Genomic DNA, 18,051 nt, shown 5'->3' on the forward strand with positions numbered 1-18,051 from the left:
TTGTAAATACATTTTAAATGGGCTTTCAATCTAATTTTTTTTATAATAGAACATAAAACAACATTTTCATACATCTATTGCAGATTTGTGTTTCATCAATTGGGACCTAACTAATCATGAAAAATCTTTTATATAGCAATAGTATGAAATATCATTTGCCTTTAAATATAACAAACCAAAATGGTCTAATTTTTCAATTTCACAAACTTTTAAAGGTCTAACTTTATCATTATCTGTTAGTGTACATACATTTATAGAAGCAGTTTCAAATTTTTTAATATCTTTTATTTCAATTGTTCATAAATCATACATTACAATTATATATGGCAATATTTTTGATTTAAAAGCCAAATCTTGACTATCGATTTGGTCATTTTGACTTTTGCATATGTATATTCCAACAACAGATTAAATTTTACAGCATCCCTGTTATGTGCGATTTTGAAATATGGAAAATTCAATTTTTTATATTGTTTAAAAATAAATAAATATCTTTACTTTTTTCATTAATATTTTTATAATAATAAGTAATTAGATTATTTTTAAAGGCATTTTATAAAATTGTGAATGAATTCGAGTCACAAATAATTTGGCTCAGTTTTTACTACTTTCATAATCAAATTCTAAAATTACACATTTACAATTCATAATGACTAAAAAATAAAAACTGAACTGTTGTATGAACATTGTATTCATATTATGAAAATATACTATTGCACATGCGCCACAACTATAGAGTTACATTAAAGAATCTGAAAATATTGCTAGCAAAAGATTGCAAAACAAGAAAATGTTGTTTGTAAAAGATTGTAAATTTAGCACGTGAAAAATACTGAAGATATTGCTTGTAAAAGACTGCAAAATATGTTGCTTGTAAAAGATTGTAATGCAGCAACAGCATTAATTGACACTTAATGATTCTTTAATCAAAAATTTATGATTCTTTAATGTATCGATTGTTTTGTGCTAGAACCCCCATTTTATATCTACTGTCTGATTTGTCAACTCCATATTTCAGTGGTTCCCAACCTTTTCTGAGTTGCAGTGCCCTTTCTGAGTTATGGCACCATTTTCAATTAAAATTTTTCCATGGCACCCTACCCTAAGTAAAAGTATGACTACTCTTTTAAGTAACAGACAAAAATAAATAAAACTCATATATCTTCATTTTTTTACTTAATCAACATTAAATTAATAATTATAAATATCTTGGTTCAATTAATTATGAAACTTTTATTACAATATTTCAAGGCGCCCCTGTGAAGAGGCTGCAGCGCACAGTTTGGGAATCATTGCCAGTTTTTTTTGTTTTTTTTTTGTCTAAAAGTTATCTGAATCTTTAATTTTGTTTTCATGGATGGAAAAGATCCTATAAACAGGTTTTTATCAGCAAATTTTACTGTTTCTCAACTCATGTTCACCTCTTAACACTTCTTTTGGAAAGTCTTTGGGGAATCCTCTTCCACCAGATCCAGCTATACCACAAGCCCCAGTTTTATTGACATGAAAAACTGAAAAAGTTTACGGCTTGTGAACCAGTTATCATAAAATAAATTATGGCCCTTATTCAAATATAGGGCCAACAAACTTGAGATTAGACCCAGAAATACCAAGTTCTGCGACATTTACAATTTCTGTTTCTGCTCTAGTACATATGATAAAAATCAGAAAATAAATAAATATTTTAATTTTTATTCTACCCTAGCAGGTGGTCTATGACAAATCTTATTTTACACAGTCTGTCATTTGGAGCATTACATTAATCACTGAAATGCAGTGTTCTCAAAAACATAAAAAACCAGTCTCTGTTTATAACTTCACCCAAAAAAAAGGGTTTCTAGCATTTTATTAGTTCACCAATAGTTATTCAATCTGTTTTTTTTATGTGCAGCACCAGAGAGTAAAGGCCTAAAAAAGTACAACATTACATTTTCTGTCACATTTTTCAATTTTTTTTTTACTTTCTCCAAATTAATAGCATTATTGTCCACAAGATACTTATAACATTTATTAGTTCATCGATTATAAAGTCTATCAAAGTCTTATCAGAAAAATATTCTAGTTTGTAAGCATCTTCTGAAATTTGAAGGTTACGATTTATATCAGAATCACAGTCAATAGAAGTGTGTAATCTGGACTAAAAGTTTTTTTTCGTTTTATCAGATATATTCATCATTATCTTTTTCTTTTTTTTCAATGATTTGTAGGCCTACTTACAGTTTTGCTAGGTCCAGGTTGTAGTGAAATCACAGGGTCACCCCTGTACTTTGTTTTTAAAACTTTTTTTTACAAAGTAAAACTTTATTTATCAGAACTGTCATTATCACTCACACCTAATATTATACTATCATTACCACTGATTTCCCCCGAATCTTCAATGTCTGATTCGGGATTAGTGAGTTATAGAATTATTTCATCATCACAAATAAAAGATTTAGCCATTATAACACAAAGCATTACATAAAATAACTAAAACGCTTCTCTTTGATAGCAAGGTGAATACAATTCAAGAAAGAACAATATGCAATTTTTTTAATGTGTTATTTGTAAAAAAAAAAATATATCTTAAATTCATAACAGAGTGCATTACTAGTATTAACAAAATGTTCATGTAGGGCATAGTAAATAAGATAGCAATATACCAGTGTGTGTATCGCTATACAGAGACATTTGGGCACCAATGTACCAGAACATTCATAGGGATTAAAAGGATAAATGACACCTTCATTCAGTTCACCCCAGAGACTAGCTACATAAAGACATCATATCACTTGCAAGAAAGAAACGATGGCTAGTGCCTCTTGAAGCTCAGTTGCATTATAGGTGTTCAAGCATAAAAAAACACTAGGAAACATGGTTATAATCATTAATTAAATTAATTATCCTTTCTGCCTAGAAATAATGCATTATATACATTGCCTCTACATAGTACGGAATAGTTTTTCTATATAAAATACAACAGTTAAAGCACTCAATAAATAATTCAGGCAGATCAGTGAAATTTAACACATTCAGTGCTGATGATGCCCATGGTGGCATAATTGAAAGGGAACGCTCCCTCTCTAATGCACATGATGCCACCTATACATCAAGAGTAAGGCATTCTACTATCCTTTTTCAATCTTTTCCAGCAGCCAGTTAAGGGTTTTATTGTTGTGTATTATCAAGGAGAAAGGATTCTTCAGTTTGGATGAGTAGTTTCATTTTTACTTTTTTGCTGTTTTACTCCTACAGCTTTGTTCAACAAAATAGTTTTTTGCAATCCCTTGGAAATTGTTTTACAGAAAATCAGATTAGTACAATTTTTTTTAGTTCTATTTGTTACATTTTTAATAATTTATTTTAAAAATGCTTAATATTAACTTATTTGTAATAAAAAAATATTTTAAAATATTTTTCCTTTGTAAAAATTCTTTGAAAATTACAGAAACCAAAAAAACAAAAATAACTAATAAACTACTTTTTTAGTATTGGAATCGTATCAATAAATAAAAAAAAACTAGTTTACAACAAAAATACCTAAACAAAAAACCTAGTTTACTTAAGATTACTCAATCATAGTTTTGTTATCATTTTATGGGATTTTATTTGACAATATTGTTTTAGCCGTAATTCATAAATGTAAAAGAAATTGTAAAAAATTGCAAAACTTTGCTAAATTTTATAAATTACAGTATAATATGCCTTCATTTTTACAAGAATTTTAAATACAACCTACTTGTGACAAACTTTACTAATATAATTTTAGTCAACTGTTCTAATTTTCATGAATTCTGATTTTTAAAAACCTAGTTACATGTTCTAATGAAAGCTTCTAATATTTATATAATTTTTAGTGCTATCAAAAAACTATTAATCAGAAAAGAGAAAATTTCAATATAAATATATGGAATCTTTTTTCGTTTGTGAAATTATTCTATAAGTTCAGTAAATTATAACCTAAAAAACTGTCTACCATTGCTCTGACAGAATATTAAAAAAACCATTGAATAATCTCAAAGAACAAATAGGAAAATATATGTCATGAAGCAATGAAATGGGTGGGGTCATAACAGTAGGTGTCATTTATATGCAGCTTGTGATGACGCACATGTGGTGTCATCACATATTATCAAGGTTCCTATAGTCATAGAATACAAAAAAACTAGTTATGTATGCTAGTGTTATATACTAATATAATTAATTTAAAAAAAATAAAAAACTACAAAGCAGATAAGTAGGGAAAAAATTCAGCAGTGAATATGTTAATAAACCTAAACACAAGTTTTTCTTTAGATGTTAACTACATTTAGTTGACATTTAGAAATAAATACAAAAGTAGTCAACACTATTTACAAGTAAAGAAATTTTTTAACAAAAACAAAATCTACTTTAAAAACACACAAAAAAGTAAAAACAAAACTATTTCATTTACAATTTTAGTAAACAGAAAGTAAACAACAAATAAAAACTGCCAACACTTAACTACAGCTCTTCTCCCCACAACTTCCTTGAATTTTCATGAAAATACTTCAAGTAGCATAACGACATCAGATACTATTATTATACTGGTACAATTCAATACTAAGTACTGTTGAATGAAAATAAAATGAAAAATACATTTACACAGTACAATCATATTCAAGCAGACAATGTAAATTTCTCTTTTAAAGATTTTTTACATTAAGTTACGTGGAATAAAAATACAATTGAACCACCCCCCACATGAACTTCTTTTATAATATAAAAAAAAAGTAGGCGTGATTCAATCAAAGCCCCTTTGATTTGAACATACATAAAAAAATTTAAAGGTCGAATTTAGAATTTCCCTTTTTGAAGGAAATTACAAATAAAATAAAATGTTACTGTAAGTATTGTTACAAAGTACAAATTATATAACAAGTACGCTGTCAAAGTAAAAAAATGAAGAACTTAATTAAATATTTGTATTTTTTATCTATCTCTGCTACAGGAAGGGTAAAGTAATTAAGTAGTACTCATATGTTTGATTGTAATATACAAACTCCCACTAATTCTAGGGCAACTTCAGGGGCTTGGTTAGGAAACAAGTAGATGCCATGTTAATTTTGTATTAATTTTAATTGCTTGATAAGAAGATAAAATAGTTTTTGATAGTGATCAATCAGTTTTTATTAAGTAATTATCAGGATTAAACAAATAATTGTAAAAATATATAGCTCTTTTTTTTAATGTTCATTGAGAAATGTATATTACTCGTATTATTATTATGTATAAGAATACAAGAATCTGATCAATGCAGTATTGTAGTGTGCAGTACTTCAGGGGCTTGGTTAGGAACCAAATATAGGTCATAATAATTTTATATTAATTTTAATTCCTTGATAAGAAGATACAGTAGTAATTCATGATAAGCAACCCATCAGTTTTTATTATATAATACCTATCAGGGTTAAACAAATGATTGTAAAAATATACAGCTCTTTTTTATGTTTATTCAGAAATCTATATTATTATTCAGTACAGGAATGTTAGATCTGATGAGCGCAGTAGTGTAATTCAAATGAGTTTTATTTTACCTATAGTTTAACTTATTTTATTTAATTTTTAAATTTTTATTTATTTGTTTTAATTCTTGCTTTTATAATTAATGCTATTGTTAAAATAAATTACTGTTTGTTTCTTCAATTTTAAATCTCAATTCATTATATATTTTGTTTAGTTAAAAAAATTTTTAGAAAACAGGAATCAAATAATTCATCTCAATTCTTCAGGTGGCAAGCACTGTCTACACATTACATTTAGAAAGTCAAAGTAGTGGATATACACTAATTTTCTAAAGCAAACAACAAAAGGGTTATAAAAAATAGAGTTTATTACCTCATTAAGTATGTTTACGAAATGAAAGTGTATAAAAATCATTTCAAAAATATACACATAACAATGTATATTATTTATTGTTGTAAGATTACAATATATACTGATTATAGGTATAAATGTTAAATTTTATTCATGATATAAAATATAACAATATACATATATGGTTCAATAAGCTCAAAAACAATATTTTACGCAAAAAAAAAACCATTGAAAGATAAAAACATATAACAGGGCTCATACCGAGTTTTAAGATTTGTTTTCCTGACTTTTATTGACTTTTCCTGACCAATTAAGTAAAGATTTCCTGACTTTCACAATGTTATGCAACTCCATTACTCTGTAATATATATACTTTTTTGCGCCCTTTACCATCCCCATAGCTGCCAGACTCGTGCCTTTTTTATTATTTACTATTACATTCATTTTTAAAGTTTATTTCATGCATGAAACCATACCAATATTATTGCTTTATTGAGGTCAATTTCTGCCCAACTACTGACCAAAGATTTTCAATTGCGTTATGTCTGGGAAGTTACCTGGTCACAGAAGCACTATAATGTTTCATTATTTGAAAAATCTTTCCATTTTTATAGTAGTATGGCATGGCACCAAATCTTGTTGGAACATTCTGCTGTGTTAATTTGTTTTGAAGTTGTGTCGCAAACCTTTCCTTCAGAATCTTGATATATCCTTCACTTTTCAACCTACAGTCCACCAGAAGTAATGAACAAGGGCCTTCAAATGTGAAACAACCCCAAAACATTTCTTTTCTGGGATGTTTAACTAATTTTGGAAATGAGCGGTGTTGTATTTTCAACTGATGCTTTTCTAACCCTTTTCTCCTGAACATTAAAATACGAATCAGAGGTAAACATAACATTTTTTCAATCTTCTTTGGTCCAGGTTTACAAATGCTTTGGGCCTCAGGAGCCTTTTTTTTGCACACTACTGGCTTTTAGCTGGCCAACAAACTTTCCATCTGGCTGCAAGAAATCAGCATGTAACAGTTGTCATATATAATCTGTTCCACTGGCTGCAAATTCTCAATTTAAATCTGCAGCAGATAATTTTGGCTCAAGTTTATTTTTGCTCACTAATAATCAATCCTGTGTTGGAGTATTTTTCTTTTACGGCAACCTTTGCCTTTCTTTGAAATGAAAATGAACCAGTTTCTTTAAATTGTTTTAAATTTAAAACAACATGCACTATCCCTAGTCCAACAGAAAATTCAGAAGCTATTAATCACTGTGTCATACTGGTATGCTCAGAAAGAGAAGCAATTCTCAAACACTTTCTTGGAGTTATGTCCATTATTATATGTTCAAGACACACAGAACAAAAAATATGAAAATATGATTTTGTAATTAAAAAATAAAATTGAAATAAATTTTCACAAAACACTATTTATAACATGAAAATTGCTAAATAATCAAAGAGCAATAACCTCACACTACACAGACAACTTAACGAATAAGTGTGGTAAAGCAGTATAGCCACAATATGTAAATGAACAAAGAATTCCCTATGTTCAGATTAATTTGTATGTTACTGTATAATATGAAAAATCTTTTAAAATATCATTTATTTATTTTTTTAGACAACTCCAATAACTACTTCTGGGTAAGAAAATCCTACCCAGAAAATATCCAGCTACACTATAAATCAGTACAAAATAAAAAATGATTCAAAATTAAAGTGATAGACACTAGGACAATTGGTAGGCCATCTGGTTAAATCAACTAAATAGCAAATTGTCTCTGTCTGTTAAAAATATACAAATATAAAATACAAACAAAATGTAACCAGAATTAAACTAATAAGTTCAAGAGAGTCAAACCCATCAGATAGATAAACACAGCTAGACCATAAAAAACACACATCATCCATAAAAAAAAAGAAGAAAATAGTTTATTCCAAGTAAGGGATCTCACAAGATAAAGACTAATTAATATAATATTTCAATATAAGTACACCGCATTTTTAAAATAATTAATTTTAATAAAATGAAGTAAATTCAAAAATTGTTTACATACCTGTTCTTTCAATAATGCCTTTTTCTACTTTCTTTCTCTGAGTTCCAGTCCAGTATGAAATGTTTAATGGAAAATACCAAGGTTTTGGAACACCATACTGCCCTGTAATTCATAATAGTTTTTGAAATAAGTGCTAAAAGTTTTAAAAATAATCAGTCAAAAAATTTATAAAAAATAATATTTATACAGATCAAACATGTAAAATTTATTTAATAACTAAATCCTTTAAATAAATAACACAGCAAGCTGCAAAACAGAATTAAATATGTTGGAATTTTCTTTTATTGCAGCGGAATAACAAAAGAATAATCATTGCAGTGAAATATTATGTGTCCTATAAGCTATTCTTTACTGGGAACAGTCTGTTCAACCTTTCTGAAATCAAAATTTTTATTAAGTGTTCTTGTTATATAAAATACAGATTCATTTAAACCCAATTTGACAGAAGAGTCACAATAATACCAGATTAACAAGCAATCTGGTACAAAGAAATTGGCGTATTTCTGAAAAATTTCCATACTGAAAGGCAATTGAACAATTTAATTGTATTAAAAAAATTACTGACCGCTCAATGACTCTACAAGAGTTGAAAGATCTATAGAAATTTTATTATTGCATAAATTTCCCTTAAAAATGAATGATTTAAAAATTAAAACTATTATAAAAATTGATTAGTTTGAGTACTTTCAATTTTACTTATTCAAAAAACATTATAAATTATTCATTCATTGTCAAAAAATAAATAAATTATTTATAGACATAAATCATTCATTCACAGTCTCTGAGGTTAATAGTTAATATATAATTAATTTATTACATTAGTTGAGCCTATTTTACAATTAATAAGCAAAAAATTAATAGGAATAATAATTTATCAAAATCCACCCACTGTCTACTATTATATATTTGTACGCTTCCCATTTTTCAGGATATTTAATATTCTTATGGTTTAATATACAAAAAAATATTCTGTCTAATGAAGTATAAGGTGCAACATCCCATTTCATTCCTTAGCTAAGGTGTGATGTAATAATGCAACATTAATAATGTAATTCAAGGCTAACTATTACTACCATTCACGTTGAATTTTTGAGAATCCCACACCAGATCTGAAGAGAACCGGAAGAGTAAGCAGAGTATGGGAAAAAAGGAGTTAAAATAGGAGGTCAGTGAATAGTAGGTAAATGTGAAAAGTTCCAGAGAAAACTCTCAACATGTGGTTTACACAACATATAAAATCAGTTATCTTCCACTATTTCCTCTAAATGAACTTAAAAAATTCATACTGGCTTTGTTATGGAATTGTAATCAAGAGTTAAAACTAATCTGCAAAGAATATTTTTAAAGGTAAAGTAATCCACAAGTTGAAAGATTTAAGGTATTAAGATGACTACAAGAGCAACTTTATTGAATTTAAAATTCTCACTTGGAAATATGTATTTATTTTGTTGCATCAAATGTAAAATATAAACACTGACTCATTTATCAGGTTTTATCTTTTTTTTTTTTTAGAATGTCCATTTAGAAATATATATTACAACTGTTGGAATGTTAGATCATCAAAGTAGTACTGTAATTCAAATATACTTTTTTTCTTTTTTATCATCTTGGTTTTACAAATTACACGATAAACAAGCAGTCATCAGATTAGTAGTGGTAAAGATTGTTGTAATAGAAGTACCTCACAATCATTTGGCTATACATTTTAACATGGGGTAAAGTTTAGTCAAGTGTTGACAAGCAATGTCATATTTAATACCTACAATGTTTTTGATTGTAACCTCAATTCTGGATTTCCCCAAGAAGTATTTAATTTCATATGGTGTATAATTAAGTTTATACACAGTATACAGAATATAACTGTATGCACAAGCATATGAATACATTTATTTAAGGATATATTCAACCATTAATGTAAGTATTATTTGACTGAGAGAGATAAATAACAAAATTAGGTAGATCCAAGTAATACCTTATGGTGGTTTAAACAGAAAAAGAGAGAGGTATATCCATGAACTCATTGAAAACAATTGGCACCTTACGGTTGATGAAACTGTTTCAGAAATGGATATCTGTCATGGAAGTGCCCATTACATTATCATTGAGCACCTTAGGTTTCATCTAAGTCTTTGTGAGGTGGTTTCCAAGACTTTTCACCCAAAATCAGAAACAGATCTGAGAGGAAATTTGCAAAACCTCCTGAATTGATTTCAACAAGACGGAAAGAATTTTTTATATCAAATGGTTACATGTGATAAGATATGGTTCAATAAAAACACCTCTTCATTGAAATTGGTGAGCATAAAGTGGTATAAGAGTGGAGAGTCTTGCCTTGTAAAGGCAAAAACACAACTGTTAATTGGAGAAAAGCATCTTTTGGGAGTGAAAGAGCATATTGCTCATCAATTTTCTCCACAAACATTGCATTGTAAATGCCATAACTACTGCCAGCTCTTGAACAAAGTAAAAACCATCTACAGAAACAAAAGGGCCTCTGTCAATCAGACAGATGTCTGACAACATTCTCCTTCATGACAGACACAATGATTCATGTTTTACGAGAATATGATTTCAGATAAGGGCATCTGTTACATCAAAATTGATATTCTGTTAAACCAAAATTAGAATTCATGAAAAATTTTCAATTGTTCTGCTACAGAATGGTAATTTATCCAATTACACTTTATCCAATACACTTCCAAAACTGTAATGTCCTTTCTTAATGACTTCATTATTTTATAAAGTTTTACATTTAGCTAAGTTTTAGCACTTAACAAATCTGAAAGTCAAATATCAAGTCTTGTAATTTAAGCTAATGTGAATAGAAAATAATACAAGAGTGCAAATTTAAGTAACAGTATATTAAAAAAAAAAAACAGTAAGATTTTATTTTTTTGTGGTTTACTATAAACAATCCAGACTGACTGTAGTAGCTTAATTATTATTGCTTGTATATTATTATTTACCTGGTGCAACAGCTTCAATGTACCATGTCAGTAACATATATATCACGCTATCTACGCCCAACAATAACATTACATAATATAAACTGAACTCGTCATTATACAATGGACTCTCGTAAACATCTTCCCAGTGCAAACCAGTACCACGTTCCTCATACAATGAAAAATATGATGCACCTAAACCGAATGCAACATTTGATGAAAGACACTGAAATTAATCAAAAAAAGAAAAAACAATGGGTTTATTAAATATGAAAATCAAAATATGTACTAGAATTATAAAAAATAGTGTGGTAATATTAATTTTTTATGATAATGGAAACAGTTTTAAGTATCTTCACAAACATACTTGTTTATCATTACACTCACAAATATATTTGTTTCATTTTCATATTTTCCTCGGTTGGAAAGATTAAAGCCATACACTAGGCAGGTTGAATGCTCTTCCCAATGCCAAAAAACTGCCAAATGCCAGCAACCTACTGTGTAGTATACAGTCAAATACCGCATAAAGTAACCTGATCATTTTTAACATTAATTACAATCAGTTCTGTAACTAAGAATTACTATTAATTGGAATCCAGTCAGAAAATTACATCCACATGGGTGAAACTACTTATATAGCAAATAATTTACGTTTTACAAAAACAATGTAATATAATAAATAATTTAACAAAACAATTCTGACTTATGATATAAAAAGTGCTAATTATCATGCAGCAAGTTTTTCTGAAACAATTCAATGAAATTAGTTAAACATGTGCCTCTCTTGCAGTTTTCAACCAAAAAATTAAAAAAATTATAATGCACTTATATTTTACAAAATATAAAATGGTTGATAATAAAGAATGAAAAAACTTTACAAGTGTCTAAGATATTGAATTCTGTGTAGACAGCATGCATATTTAGAATTATTGCAAATAATGCTTGTCTAATGAAAAGAAAAACTTAGTAGAAGAATATAAAATCAGACCTTTATTATTAATAGACTTTATCTTTGAAATTTTTTAACAATGGGCTTAAATAGCACTTACCTTATACAAAATGTACATCTTTCTCCAGTAAAATTTAAGTAACATGTAACAACATTACATATACATTTAAATTAAATGGATTTAAGAAAGCTATTTGGTGAATATCTTTCAAAAACTCAATTTTATTTAAAAAATTCAATAACATGTTGTTTTAACCACGAATAACTGCCCAAACCAGGCATTTAGAGGGAGTATAATTTTTATAGTTATATTCCTAACATGCCAAGAAAGATAATATGATTAATTAGTGTGCTTTAATGCATTACATACTGTGCTTCATTAATGCACTTGAAAAAAGTAATTTTCCCAATAACCAATCAGGCTGAAACAAAAATTCACATATTGGAAATGTTTTCAGCTGTACCAAGTTCATAAACATCTCTAAATGAAATAAACTAAAAAGATTATTTCCAGCAAAAGAATTCTAAATCTGGTATTTCAATAAAGAATAGTGAGGTAAGTAATATCTGCATTATTCATTACAATTTAATGATGTAGTGAATGAAGTAGATGTACCCTCAACGAATATTAGATTTTCATGAGATTTCATAAGGCAGCTAACAATATAACAAGATAAAATATTAATTTACAGTTTATTTAACTTTCATTTGAACTATTATACAGCTTCAGAATTAGTTCGCTATGTTGTAATGAATAACAATGTTTAGTAATAATGAATAATAATGAGGTAGTGACTTCTTCTGCACGCAAAGATATTTGGTGCAAATTTGTCAGACAAAATTTTGGTTAGGAATAATGTTGAAGGCTAACATCATGCCTCCATATTATTACCATGAATTATACATGAAAACAAACATAAAGATTCATCATACTATATCATTTATGATATATTTAATGAAATGTAGTAGAAATAAAGTATATGGACCACTGAAAATAATAACAGAGCAAGAAAAGACTATAGAAGCAGAAGAATTTTGTTATTTGGGAAGCAGAATTACCAAAGAAAATCCTTCACATTTTACAAGTTAAACATGATGATGCTACAAATAATTTTTTCATCATCTTTCACTTTGATAAATCTATCTTTTAAAGACTTTAATTAAATGCACTGCATTTTCAGTTGTATGCATCTTCCTTTATTTGCTTATATACCTTCTTCCTTTCTAATGTCAGTAAACTCAAACTTTGTTCTTACATTTACTCTCCTTTTTTCATTTTTCTCTATATGACCCTTCATTGAAGAAATTTCTACAAAGAATATATCCAAACTAAGATGTTTTCTTCTTCCTTATCCTCTTCATCAAATTACACTTCATATTTAGCCACTTAAAACAATCTTTTTTTACCATAAGATCAAGTATTATCACCACAATGCAACTATGATTTTTTTTTTGTCTTCAGTTATTTGACTGGTTTGATGCAGCTCTCGAAGATTCCCTATCTAGTGCTAGTCGTTTCATTTCAGTATACCCTCTACATCCTACATCCCTAACAATTTGTTTTACATATTCCAAACGTGGCCTGCCTACACAATTTTTTCCTTCTACCTGTCCTTCCAATATTAAAGCGACTATTCCAGGATGCCTTAGTATGTGGCCTATAAGTCTGTCTCTTCTTTTAACTATATTTTTCAAAATGCTTCTTTCTTCATCTATTTGTCGCAATACCTCTTCATTTGTCACTTTCTCCAACCATCTGATTTTTAACATTCTCCTATAGCACCACATTTCAAAAGCTTCTAATCTTTTCTTCTCAGATACTTCGATTGTCCAAGTTTCACTTCCATATAAATCGACACTCCAAACATATACTTTCAAAAATCTTTTCCTGACTTTTAAATTAATTTTTGATGTAAACAAATTATATTTCTTACTGAAGGCTCGTTTCGCTTGTGCTATTCGGCATTTTATATCGCTCCTGTTTCATCCATCTTTAGTAATTCTACTTCCCAAATAACAAAATTCTTCTACCTCCATAATCTTTTCTCCTCCTATTTTCACATTCAGTGGTCCATCTTTGTTATTTCTACTACATTTCATTACTTTTGTTTTCTTCTTGTTTATTTTTATGCGATAGTTCTTGCGTAGGACTTCATCTATGCCATTCATTGTTTCTTCTAAATCCTTTTTACTCTCGGCTAGAATTACTATATCATCAGCAAATCGTAGCATCTTTATCTTTTCACCTTGTACTGTTACACCGAATCTAAATTGTTCTTTAACATCATTAATTGCTAGTTCCATGTAAAGATTAAAAAGTAACGGGGATAGGGAACATCCTTGTCGGACTCCCTTTCTTATTACGGCTTCTTTCTTATGTTCTTCAATTATTACTGTTGCTGTTTAGTTCCTGTACATGTTAGCAATTGTTCTTCTATCTTTGTATTTGAACCCTAATTTTTTTTAAATGCTGAACATTTTATTCCAGTCTACGTTATCGAATGCCTTTTCTAGGTCTAAAACACCAAGTATGTTGGTTTGTTTTTCTTTAATCTTCCTTCTACTATTAATCTGAGGCCTAAAATTGCTTCCCTTGTCCCTATACTTTTCCTGAAACCAAATTGGTCTTCTCCTAACACTTCTTCCACTCTCCTCTCAATTCTTCTGTATAGAATTCTAGTTAAGATTTTTGGTGCATGACTAGTTAAACTAATTGTTCTGTATTCTTCACATTTATCTGCCCCTGCTTTCTTTGGTATCATGACTGTAATACTTTTTTTGAAGTCTGACGGAAATTCCCCTTTTTCATAAATATTACACACCAGTTTGTATAATCTATCAATCGCTTCCTCACCTGCACTGCGCAGTAATTCTACAGGTATTCCGTCTATTCCAGGAGCCTTTCTGCCATTCAAATCTTTTAATGCTCTCTTAAATTCAGATCTCAGTATTGTTTCTCCCATTTCATTCGCCTCAACTTCCTCTTCTTTCTCTATAGCACCATTTTCTAATTCATTTCCTCTGTATAACTCTTCAATATATTCCACCCATCTTTCGACTTTACCTTTCGTATTATATATTGGTGTACCATCTTTGTTTAACACATTATTAGATATTAATTTATTTACCCCAGAATTTTCCTTAACTTTCCTGTATGCTCCATCTATTTTAACAATGTTCATTTCTCTTTCCACTTCTGAACACTATTCTTTAATCCACTCTTCTTTCGCCAGTTTGCACTTCCTGTTTATAGCATTTCTTAATTGCCAATAGTTCCTTTTACTTTCTTCATCAATAGCATTCTTATATTTTCTACGTTCATCCATCAGCTGCAATATATCGTCTGAAACCCAAGGTTTTCTACCAGTTCTCTTTATTCCGCCTAAGTTTGCTTCTGCTGATTTAAGAATTTCCTTTTTAACATTCTCCCATTCTTCTTCTACATTTTCTACCTTATCTTTTTTACTCAGTCCTCTTGCGATGTCCTCCTCAAAAATCTTCTTTACCTCCTCTTCCTCAAGCTTCTCTAAATTCCACCGATTCATCTGACACCTTTTCTTCAGGTTTTTAAACCCCAATCTACATTTCATTATCACCAAATTATGGTCGCTATCAATGTCTGCAGTCAACGAGTTGATTTCTAAATCTTTGCTTAACGATGATATAATCTATCTGTTACCTTGCAGTATCGCCTGGCTTTTTCCAAGTGTATATTCTTCTATTATGATTTTTAAATTGGGTGTTGGCAATTACTAAATTATACTTCGAGCAAAACTCTATAAGTCGGTCCCCTCTTTCATTGCTTTTGCCCAGCCCATATTCACCCACTATATTTCCTTCCTTGTCTTTTCCAATGCTTTCATTCCAATCTCCAACTATTATTAAATTTTCGTCTCCTTTTACGTGTTTAATTGCTTCATCAATCTCTTCGTATACACACTCTACCTCATCATCATCATGGGCGCTTGTAGGCATATAGACGTTAACAATCGTTGTTGGTTTAGGTTTTGATTTTATCCTTATTACAATGATTCTATCGCTATGCATTTTGAAATACTCTACTCTCTTCCCTATCTTCTTGTTCATTATGAAACCTACTCCTGCCTGCCCATTATTTGAAGCTGAGTTAATTATTCTAAAATCACCTGACCAAAAGTCGCCTTCCTCTTCCCACCGAACCTCACTAATTCCTACTACATCCACATTTATCCTATCCATTTCCCTTTTTAAATTTTCTAGCCTACCAACCTTTTTTTAAACTTCTAACATTCCACGCTCTGACTCGTAGAATGTTATTTTTTAATTTTCTGGTGACCCCTTCCTTAGTAGTCCCTACCCGGAGATCCGAACAGGGGACTAGTTTACCTCCGGAATATTTTACCAAGGAAGGCGCCTCTCCATCATTGCTATATGAAAATGCCACATTTGAAAAGAGCCACATTTTCTTGAAAAAAAAGCAGCTGTAGTTTTCCATGGCTTTCAGCTGCGCAGTACTCAGAGGACTGAGTGTTCTTGATATGGCCGTTTAAGTCATTCTGACTCACGCCCCTAACAATTACTGAAAGAGCTGCTGCCCTCTTTCAGGAATCATTCCTTAGTCTGGCTCTCAACAGATACCTCTCCGATATGGTTGCACCTTCGATCCAGCAACTCTGTACCCCTGAGCACTCAAGCCCCCTCACCAATGGCAAGGTCTCATGATTCATAGAGTAGGGCAACTATGATATTTGTACATTGTTTTATATTTTATGTTATATTTTGTTTAATGATATCTTAGACTGTTTTAACTTCTTAGTTTCTTATTCATGATTAGATCAAATCTCTAAACTTACAATGTTTTTGCAATCTAACTACATCAACAAACCTAATTTCTTATTTTAAAGCACACTGATAGTACGAAATAATTATATATTCTTTCAATAATTAAAATAAATAATTGTATCAAAAATTAGAAACTTCAGCATAGACAACTAAAAATCCCTACTTTTTTTAATAGATTATTCCTTTTTAGAATCCTGCTTATGTATTATTTAACGAGATATGCGGAATGCCAATTTTGAGCCAGGAATCAAATTGAGCTTGATTTATGTCAATTGTTCCACCAATTGAACCACTTAGAAGACTCAATTAAATATTAATCTGAGTTGAATTTCTTCCCTTAGACATTTATAACTAATATACAATAAAAGGGTGGAGCAGAGGAATTACATGTTTTTCATTACTGAATAACTTCGGTTGTTTTAATTACAGAAAAAAAGTTTTAGATTAAATAATATTTTCATTCCATTTTTAAAATCAATATACCTTAATTAGGTTCAGAAAATAATGTCAGTAAGATGACATCCTTCATGTCGGATGCAAATTCAGAGCCTCTCTTCAAAGCTCTGCATGGCTTTCTCCAACATGAAATGACATGTCCAGGAAACATTTGTTGAACCACTTCAATTGATGGTCTCACCAGATAAGCTGTGGCACCATCCTGTTGGAACCACATTTCTCTCATGTTCACTCAATGCCTTTCTGGAGCAGGAAGTTGTTTAACCAGTCAGTGTAGTGCACTGATGTCACTGTAACTGTGGTTCCCACTCTTCAAAAAAGTAAGGACCAACAATCCCTTTCTTGGAGACACTACACAACACTGTCACCTTTGAGCTGTGGAGAGGTTTCAAGTGTAGTTCACGTGGGTTCTCCGCCGCCCAGTACTGACAGTTCTGTACATCAACACAGCCATCCAGATGGAAATGGGTTTCGTTACTCATCATTATTGGGGTTTTTGCATCTTCTATAAGAATGGCGTTCAATATGCCACAAAATTCTTTGAGTTGCACAAACTCCCATTCAGTTAGCTCCTGGACAATCATTATTTTGTATAAGTGAAATCTGAGATCAGTGTGTAAGATGCGATGAAAGAAACAACGTGACATACCCAGTTCTACAGCCTGTCATTTAGTAGACCATTTCAGACTAGCAAGAACTGTCCTTCTCTCTGTCTACATTTTCTAGAGTTCAGACTGAACAGGTAAGGCCAGGTGGTTTTTTCTTCATCACAGATCTAGTACTTCTAAACTAAATGCCTCAACCCATCGGAGTGTGGTGTTTCAATTTGGAACTGCACCTTGACATTCAACATTAAAATTTCAATGGAAATGACGTTGAACCATGAACATAGAATCATTGTTTTTAAAAAACTGCTCAACAGCAAACACACAATGTTCTTCGCTTTAATGGTCCTTAGCAACTGAAACTGCGTAGTCTGAGCTGTCCACCGGAGATCACCGATAGT

At 30.0% G+C, this 18,051-nt stretch overlaps 1 protein-coding gene across 4 annotated transcripts in view; it reads right to left on the bottom strand.

Annotated features, from left to right (window-relative positions):
• LOC142319723 (phospholipid-transporting ATPase ABCA1-like) overlaps positions 1–18,051 on the bottom strand; it is a 240,390-nt gene that overhangs the window by 142,120 nt on the left and 80,219 nt on the right. For all 4 annotated transcript variants that reach the window (XM_075357320.1, XM_075357321.1, XM_075357319.1 and 1 more), the window contains exons 18-19: positions 10,838–11,042; positions 7,872–7,973 (exon numbers count right to left, since the gene is read on the bottom strand). In XM_075357320.1, the coding sequence (XP_075213435.1) occupies positions 7,872–7,973; positions 10,838–11,042 (307 nt within the window). The remainder of the gene's footprint in view (positions 1–7,871; positions 7,974–10,837; positions 11,043–18,051) is intronic.

Source organism: Lycorma delicatula, chromosome 2 (genome assembly GCF_047948215.1).
Source record: "Lycorma delicatula isolate Av1 chromosome 2, ASM4794821v1, whole genome shotgun sequence".
NCBI lineage: Eukaryota > Metazoa > Arthropoda > Insecta > Hemiptera > Fulgoridae > Lycorma > Lycorma delicatula.